The sequence below is a fragment of the Manacus vitellinus genome, unplaced genomic scaffold (genome assembly GCF_001715985.3).
Source record: "Manacus vitellinus isolate BGI_N305 unplaced genomic scaffold, ASM171598v3 scaffold_10_pilon, whole genome shotgun sequence".
NCBI classification, from domain to species: Eukaryota; Metazoa; Chordata; class Aves; order Passeriformes; family Pipridae; genus Manacus; species Manacus vitellinus.
The window spans coordinates 2,356,318-2,365,462 of NW_021938838.1; the positions used below are offsets into that span (position 1 = coordinate 2,356,318).

At 50.1% G+C, this 9,145-nt stretch overlaps 2 protein-coding genes across 2 annotated transcripts in view; one reads left to right on the forward strand and one right to left on the reverse strand.

The window, feature by feature from the left end:
• Positions 1 to 1,206, reverse strand: part of LOC103753961 (C-factor) — a 4,901-nt gene extending 3,695 nt beyond the window's left edge. Inside the window, exon 1 of the mRNA XM_029965502.1 lies at positions 1,192 to 1,206. Within this exon, the coding sequence (XP_029821362.1) occupies positions 1,192 to 1,206 (15 nt within the window). The remainder of the gene's footprint in view (positions 1 to 1,191) is intronic.
• Positions 1,207 to 7,079: 5,873 nt separating this feature from the next.
• LOC103753931 (C-factor) lies at positions 7,080 to 9,139 on the forward strand. The gene is made up of 6 exons (XM_018083561.2): positions 7,080 to 7,267; positions 7,611 to 7,662; positions 7,826 to 8,013; positions 8,291 to 8,449; positions 8,564 to 8,683; positions 8,958 to 9,139. Exons 1-6 carry the CDS (start codon positions 7,121 to 7,123, stop codon positions 9,069 to 9,071), a joined length of 780 nt encoding a protein of 259 aa, XP_017939050.2. The 5' UTR covers positions 7,080 to 7,120; the 3' UTR covers positions 9,072 to 9,139.
• Positions 9,140 to 9,145: the final 6 nt, after the last annotated feature.

A 9,145-nucleotide genomic window follows, 5' to 3' on the forward strand; every position in this document is an offset into this window, starting at 1 on the left:
GCTGAGGGGACCCCCATCTCTTCCCAAGGGTGGTGTGCGAGGCAGAAAGCTTGCAGGGGTTCTTGGGTGGTGTCTTCAACACCTTAAGCACGGTAACCTTTATTGTAGATAAGGGTAAAAAAAAAATAAACGACCATAAAGCTATTTAGCACCGGAAGGTACCAGTTCTTTCACAGCTGTTTTTATTGCCTGCCCAGATATGCACCTGATTTGGCTCTTTCCCTGAGCATCAGGTGCAATAAATTTGGTAACTAAATAGGGCCATAAAGATCTTCAGAGGTTGGAGGATCTCCAGGAAGGGCTAAGAGAGATGGCGTCATTCAACCTGGGTAAGACAAAGCTCCAGGAAGATCTTGGAGCCCCTTCCAGTGCCTAAAGGGTCTACAGGTGAGCTGGAGAGGGACTTTGGATAAGGGCATGAATTGACAGGACAAGAGAATGGCTTCCAACTGACACAGGACAGGGTTAGATTGGATAATAGGAAGAAATCCTTCCCTGTGAGGGTGGTGAGGCCCTGGCACAGGTTGCCCTGAGAAGCTGTGCCTGCCTTGGAAGTGTTCAAGGCCAGGTTGGACAGGGCTTGGAGCAACCTGGGCTAGTGGAAGGAGTCCCTGCCCATGGCAGGGGATTGGAATGAGATGGTCTTTAAGGTCCCTTCCAACCCGAACCATTCTGTGACTTAGACTGCAGTTGGGGGTTCAGCTGTTTTGGGAGATGTTTTCTTCTTATTTTTGCTGCTAAGTGTCAGGTACCTGGTTCAACAGCTGTACCAAAGGTGTAGTTAAGGAGGAAAGCAAGGAAAAGTTTTGCTGGCATCTAGGAGTGGGAAAACAGGGCTTGAGAGGAAAAGGGAATACAGAAAAGAGACAATAAACATCACTTGGAGGACAGTGTCTGGAAGGGGCCTGCATATACCAGCCCTGCTGCCAGCCTGGGGGTGGGTGTTAGTGTTTTATTTTCAGCTGTTACATGGACAGCCAGATGCACAACCAACATTAAAATCCCATTAGGGTGAGCACATAATCAGGAGCTCAGCAGCAAAGTAATGACTGAGCAACCCTGGTGCACCTAAGGATCATTATTTCTTTCGCTTATTTTCATCCTTGCTTGACAAACACTAGACAAATCATATCTAAATGAAACTAAATACTTATATCAATGTAGTGGTAGCATCAGGTGATTTGTGTTAACTTTATCCTTCTCCATGGTGGAGCCTCTGCTCCCCAGTTTAGTTTGGGATATTAAAATGCTTTGAGAACCTTTTTTTGTAGATATGTACGGAAGTTGGGATTTAATAAAAATCTTCAATTATACTAATAAATAAACTAAAAAGAAGAAACCCTCCTTATGGCAGATATTTGGATTAAAGGTCCCATTCTCCTTTTGCAGCCTCATTCTCTGCAAATAAGGACTGGGGTACAAACAGTCACAGTGAAACACACTGTGTGGGATGGGGTTTTGGCCACCTCTTCCACACAGATCCTGCACACTGCAGGCAAATTGCATTAACAGGCTCTTCCTAGGTGCTTGTTTCAAAAAGCTTTGGATACAGGGATCCCCCGTGATCTGCTGTGCAGAAATGGTTAATGGGCAGCCACAGCTGAAGGCAGGAGGGGCCTGTTCTGAATGCAAATGTGACCCCTGAAAGGAAGGCAGCTCTGAGCATCCTGTAACCGAATACTTCCCGCTGAGGGCATTGCTTGACCAGCTTTTGTGCTTCTGTTCCCATATAAAATAGGGGATTATCGATTCTTTGAAAAACCTTGTTAGTGAAGAGTTGAGAGGCTTCCAGAAGGTCATAATAAGAAACGCAACCAAAAAGAAAAAGAAACAACCCACCCAGCCAAACAAACAAAAAACCAAAACAAAACAAAAAAATCCCCAAAGCTTACCCAAGTGCATTGGGAAACTCCTGCTGCCTGGTAAAGCCTGAGTCAGATATTCGTGCATTTTAAGTGCTTGAGAGTATAAATCATAGAATCCTAGAATGCTTTGGGTTGGAAGGCACCTTAAAGATCAGCTAGTTCCCACCTCTCTGCCATGACACGTACCACTAAACCTCTATAAGAATACAAAGAAATATTTGAGTTCACTTAGCTAAAAATCTAAACTAGTCATTCCTGTTATCAGCTCGTTGATCTTGTAATTCGATTAAAGTTTCCACGCTGTAAAAACCAAAATACATGTGGGCACATGTCCTTTGTACTGAGCTGATGGATCCATGGTAAGTGCTGCTTTAGTCACTGGAATTAGAAAAAAAATGTAGTTAGAGGGAGTGGGGGAAACATCTTAGCAAAAAAAAAGGGGGAGTTTTTTTCCCTCCCTCTTAACAAATACAGTTTGAAAACAGAAGGAACAGCTATGGAAAGTTTTAATTTCTGCTGATAAAATATCAATGCATCCTGTTTTACTCGAGCAGTGTGCAGTCCCCACAGCTACTTACAGAACAGTATGAATTTTTGCTGTTCACTGACTGCATTTTTCTGCTCAGCTCTGTGGGCAGTAGGTCACATCATCTACCTTGTCATGACATTTTTGGAGTAGCAGGGGGCTCAGCTTTTAACTTCTCTGCAGGAAGTGAATTTTCAATAGTTCCTTATATGCTTTTTAATTTAAAGATTGTACTGTTAAAGATCCAGTGTTTCACAATGAAATGTTTTTCCTTAATAAGACAATGATTTTTTTTCAACTCGATTCCTAAATTAACTTCTGCATTATTACTGTATTTATTCTTAAACTAACACATGCCTCCTTTTCTCACTTTAACACGTGGATGTCAAACCAAGCCAGTCACAAGCTGGTCATTTAAGCCTTAGTGTTCCTGAGATGGAGCATAACTGTCACACACAACAGCCTGTGCTCAGCCATCCCTGTTAGCAAATGTGATGGTGGGAAAGCAAATTTGTCTTGCATGGTAGTTCTGAGGTCCCTCTTTGTGGAATCCTGCTGAAGCAGGAAGGATAACCCATCCCTCTATCCTTAGAGAGTGGCAGAAAAGAAGGTCAGTGGGGATCTCTGGTGTCCCCAGGAGTCCTGGCAATGCAGTTCTGTCCTTGTGGTCAACTGCCAGTGCTGCCAGCACGGCTGCACCCAGGTAGCTGAGGCACCTTGACTGCTTGAACATCCCCAGAAAAGAGGTTCTGAACTCAGTGTGAGGCCCCAGGCTGGCAGTGGGTCCCAGTGCTGTGGCCCAAGGGAGTTTGAGTGGAGATCTGGGCATTTTAAATCTGAGAGTCATAGAATCACAGAATGGTTTGCGTTGGAAGGAAGCTTAAAGACCATCTTGTTCCAACCCTCCTGCCATGGGCAGGGACACCTTCCACTATCTCAGGTTGCTTCAAGCCCCGTCCAACCTGGCCTTGAGCACTTCCAGGGACGGGGCAGCCCCAGCTTCCCCGGGCAACCTGTGCCTCACCACCCTCACAGGGAAGGATTTCTTCCTATTACCCAATCTTACACTGCCTTCTGTCAGCTTGAAGCCGTTCCCTCTTGTTCTGTCACTCCATGCCCTTGTCCAAGGTCCCTCTCCAGCTCTGGTATAATGCAGGTGTAACCTGGATCAGTCTTCTTGGAAAACAGCAAAGCTGTGACAAAGGGGCCATGGGAAACCCTGTCTGGGAGCTGCAGTCAGGCTCAGGCTCTCACCCCTAGTCCCTGCATTCTTTTGCAATGGGATATCACTAGTCATGAAATCACATCATAAAATCACAGAATGGCTTCTCTTGGAAGAGCCCTTACAGATCTCGTAGTTCCAACCCCCACTAGATCACTAATCCTCTTTAGCCCACAAGAAAATGAGTCAGGGCGGGTGGGAGCCTGCCCAGCTTCACTTTCAGTGCTGGGTCTCACCCCACCCTTTGATCAGTGGCTCGTTCATCACCACCTATTGATTCTTTGGCAAGTGACTAATAGCAAGTGTCCCAAACAGATCTGAATGCCTTTTGGAGCAAATCTGCTTGATAAATAGAAGCCATTTTGTTCTTATTTGCGGTAGATTAAATGTGCTAAAGCTAATTGTGCCACACCCCCCCTCCCCTGGCAGGCAGAGAAAAGCGTGTTCCCCCGTGTTTCTGTGAGCAGCACTGTCGTTGTGCAATCACCCCTGTGAGTGTGAGCACACCTGGCCTTGCAGCAAATGAGGCAGGAAAAGGCATGACTGGAAAACTGGCTCCCAGGTCTCCTCGGTGTGGAGATGTGGAAAACACCCCTAGGTGAAATTTTCAGCTGCCTGGGGGGTCATGGGAGAGGAGTGCACAGTGCCCCTGTGCTTGGCGCTGGAGAGGCTGCACCTTGAATCCTGTGTCCAGTTTTGGGCCACTCACAACAAGAAGGACATTGAGGGGCTGGAGCATGTCCAGAGAAGGGCAGTGGAGCTGGGGAAGGGTCTGGAGCACAAGTCTGCTAAGGAGCAGCTGAGGGAGCTGTGAGGGCTCAGCCTGGAGGAAAGGAGGCTCAGGGGGGGCCCTCATTGCTCTCTACAACTCCCTGAAAAAAGGGTGTAGCCGGGTGGGGGTTGGTCTCTTCTCCCAAGTGACAAGAGGAAACGGACTGAGGTTGTGCCAGGGAATGTTCAAATTGGATATTAGGGAAAAATTCTTCACAAAAAGGGTTTTCAAGTATTGGTGCAGGTGCTCAGGAAAGTGGTGGTGTAACCATCCCTGGAAGTGTTCAAAAAGTGTGTGGGTGTGGCGTGTGGGGACCTGGTTTAGTGGTGGAATTGGCAGTGTTAGCAGAATGGTTAGGCTCTTGGTTGAGCTTGGAGGTCTTTTCCAACCCATGATTTTAAGGACTTTAATGCTCAGCTTAAGGTTTGGACCATGCAAGAACATTTCAGAGCAAAGGAACAATTGGAATCTCCTCTTAGGGGCTGGTCTAAGGTCCCTTCCAGAGACCTGGGGACAGCAGCAGCCCTTGTGACAAGGCTGGGCTGTAAGGCAGTGAGGCTGATTGCTTTCCCCTCTGCCTCTTCATGCCAGGTTGGACTCTGATTCCTGGTGAAGCAGCACTTGTTTAAACTCTAATAATCTATAATGCAGGGTTGGGCCCCACAGCAAAGTCAACATTATAAAGTTACAACTCCAAAACAATTAGATGGCTACATAAATGTAGTGACACAGCAAAACCAGGAGACTTCAAAGGTTAATTGTTTGGTTTCTGGTGCCATCTGGTTCTGAGGCACTATGGAGCTTTCAAACAGGCTGTGGGTGATGGCCTCATCCTCTGCCTAGAAGAAGAAAACCATAGAAAGTCTGTTTGGAGGAGCTGAGCTCTGGTGCAAATGACATCTGTTGTCGAGTAAAGTTGAGGTCTGTGGTCATTAAAAGGAAAGACTGAAATGACCTACAGGAGCCTGAATGCCAGTCCAGCCATCTGGGGGTTCCTCAGTGAGAGATCAGTCTGAGACAGAAGCTGAAAATCCCAGAGCTTTGTACTGCTGGTAAGTGGTAGGAATTCACAAGGCAAAAGGATTCTCTCAACCCAATGCAGAAAATTTGAGGTCTCATTAACCTCAGGAAAGAAAACAGGGGGAAAAGTGAGTTGTATGGAACTGAAGGAGAGGCTGAGGAAGGGAGCAGAGAGGAGATGTGTGACCAGCTCACCATACAAGCTGTCGAGGCACAGGAGGGAAGGAGCTGGTTGCTGCTGTCGTGTTCCCTCAGAGGAGTGTTTTACCCAGAAGCTGGATAGCACAGCACTGGATGGCCATCGATGCCAAAGCATCTGCTGGTGCAGACAGGACTGTGGGACCGCAAAAAGGGACATTGCCATGAAAGAAAAGCAGTACAACAGAGAAGGGTCAAACCCCAGTCTTGGTGGCCGTGAGGTTGTCCAAGTGACTGAAAGGTGTGTGAGTGCTTAATGTGCTGATATTGTACCTGTATGCAAAGTCTTATGAATAACAGGGGAGCAAATAAGCCAATACATTAGCAGGGATCATTTTCCACAAGTTCCTGGAGGGGAAATATTGGTTACCACCTGCCAGCAGAGATTATTTCTCATTTGCCATGACAAAAAGCACGGTGTGTTGGTGTGCATTTCTGTCACGTGCACTGGGCTTTATCACCAGGACCAAGCAAACAAAATGGTAAGTTTTGCTCCCTGTGTGAGGGGAAATGAACATCTGCTGGCAAAGCTTGCTATGGGAGGAGAAGGCTGGGGCTGCCACCAACCTGCCTGTTCCAGGGTACAGAGGGAATTTACAAAGCCCCATAGAGCTGGAGAGAGATGTCCACGCCAGATCCGACTGGCAATGCAGGAATATCAAAGGGGTTTGCTATCCCATGCTGAAATGCTGTCATGGGATGTGCAAAATGCAATTTTCTCTCAAACAGGTCCATGGTGATGTTGTTTTAGCACCACCACAGCATAAACTGCCAATTTATGTGGTAACAGCCCAGCAAAAACAAATCAGAGATTTGTTGTGATTTGTGGCATGTATCTACTTGCAAAAAAAGTCCTTAACACACTGCTATTTGGCAAATCAGAGAAACAATTGTAGAATGGTTTGTGTTAGAAGGGACCTTACAGCTCATCTCATTCCACCCCCCTGCCATGGGCGGGGACACCTTCCACTATCCCAGGTTGCTCCAAGCCCCGTCCAATCTGGCCTTGAACACTTCCAGGGATGGGGCAGCTACAACCTCACTGGGCAACCTGTGCCAGGGCCTCACCATCCTCGCAGGGAAGAATTTCTTCCTCATACCCAATCTAACCCTTCCCTCTGTTACTTCGAAGCTGTTCCCTCTTGTCCTGTCAATTCATGCCCTTGTCCAAAGTCCCTCTCCAGCTCTCTTGGAGCCCCCTTAGGTACTGGAAGGTCCTCTATAGTCTTCCTAGAGGCTCCTCTTCTTCACACTCAACAGCCCCAACTCTTCCAGCATGTATCCATAGCAGAGCTGCTCCAGCCCTTGCATCAAGTGATTTTTGCCTTTAGGTAACTAGGACAGGCTCCCAGCCAGGATCTGTGTCCTGGAGCAAAAAGACCTGGAGATGATGCTCCTCCTGGAGAGGAGCCGAGGATTGGTGCAAGCCCTGAGGGACTGGGGTGTGTCTGTGAAATATGCTGTCAGGAAACCTTAGAGAGCTGAGAAAACAACACTGGAGCAGAGGAAGAAGCAACATGGGAGAGCTTTGTGTCCGCTCTGTGCTGGTGACTGGGGCCAACAGGGGCATCGGCCTGGGGCTCATCCAGCATCTGCTGGGGTTGCCAAAACCTCCCCAGTGGGTGTTTGCAACCTGTCGGGACCCCAAGGGACAGCGAGCACAGGTGAGGCCGGGCTGGGAGGCAGTGGCTGTGCTGGGGGACGGGAGTGCTCAGTGTCAGGGTGGAGGTTGGAGCTGGGAGGGGGTTTGAAAAGGGTTAGAGCCACGTTGGGGCACCTGCAGCACAGGGCAACTGGGCAGGGGTGTCCATGGGAGCAACTGTGCATGGGATGTGTGGAGGGCACGGAGGTACGTGGTGTGTGAGGGAGACACGGAGCACTCCCCATCCATTGGGACTGGGGCAGTTGGAGCAGGGTGCTGGGCACAGGCTTAGACTGGCTTTGCTGGGAGAGCCTTTGCAGAGCTGTTCCAGCCTGTCAGTGCCAATGTTGTGACCTCTCTTGCAGGAATTACAGAATTTGGCCTCCAAACATCGCAACCTGGTCATCATCCCTCTCGGTAGGTTCCCTCTTGTCCCAGTTCCTCTGGCAAATGCCTGGGCACTCATCACAGCTCTGGGAACCCCACATGGGAGGGAGCTGTGGGGGGCACATTCCTGGGGGGACACAGGGGGCTCCAAGTCACCACAGGGACACTGACCTTCCCTATGTTGGCTCTGCAGAAGTTGCCAACCCTGCCAGCATCAAGGCAGCTGCAGCCAAAGTTGGGGAGCACCTAGGGGGCTCTGGGCTGAACCTTCTAATCAACAATGCTGGAATTGTCAAGATAACCTTGCTTGAAAATGAGACACTGGAAGACATGACCGAGACTTACACCACTAACACAGTTGGGCCTCTGCTGATGGGCCAGGTGAGACCCTCACCCAAGCTGGGCTGTCCTGGGGGAGCGTGAAGGGCTGGTGGGAGGGGGTCCTGCTTCCACTCTGGAGCCTGATGGGCTCTCAGTTGATGAGAAGCTTGTGGAGCCATGGGCTGGAGCTCAGGAGCTGGAGCCTGGCAGGCTGGGGCAGTGGGGAGAGAAGGGACAATGTTCTGATGCTGGTGCCAGTGCTGCCCACTGTGGAAGGAGCGGGTCCTCTCCCCTGGGCCACATCCATGTCTCCCCTGTCTCCTCTTCCTCCTCGCAGGCGTTCCTGCCCTTGCTGAAGAAGGCTGCCCAGGGGAGCCCAGGCTCAGGGCTGAGCTGCAGCAAGGCAGCCATTGTCAACATGTCCAGCATTGCTGGCTCCATCAGTTCTCTTTATGCTTGGGAGGAGATGCAAGTTACCTCGTACCGCTGCAGCAAGGTACTGTCACATCGTGCTGGGGACAGATTTGCTTTCCCTGCGCTGCCACAGCCGCAGGTCCCCTTGCAGCCCCCCCGCCCCTCCCACCACCATCCCTGCCCTGTCTCCCCACAGGCTGCTCTGAACATGCTGAACAAGTGTCAGTCCCTGGCATACAAGGAGCACGGGGTCCTCTGTCTCGCTCTCCACCCTGGCTGGGTGCAAACTGACCTGGGCAGCTCTGCTGGACACACGGTAGGAATTCCATGGCTCCATCAGAGCCCTGTGTTGATTTCCCACAGGTGGAAATTACTGCCCTGATCCCCTGCCCTTAACTTCCCTTCCTGCCCAATCCCTGCCAAGGCAGGTCCCCCTGTCCTGGTCCCTGGTGCTGGGTTTCCTTCTCAGACCCCCTGTCCAGGGTGTCCCAGGTTTTCAGCTTTGCCCTTGCACTGGAGCAGCTCCTTCCCCCAGCCTTGGCTGCTCCCTGGCCTCGGGCACAGGCTGCCTCTCCCCCTTTGCCCCACAGCCCCCCGTGACAGTGGATGCCAGCGTGAAAGGGATGCTGAAGGTGCTCTCCTCCATCTCTGAGAAGGACACTGGCACCTTCCTGGACTGGGAAGGGAAGGTCGTGCCCTGGTGAAATGCCAGTTCAGGATCCTGGCAGCCGTGGGGACCTTTGTCACTGCTCCCACCTGCCCCTCATCCTCAATAAAG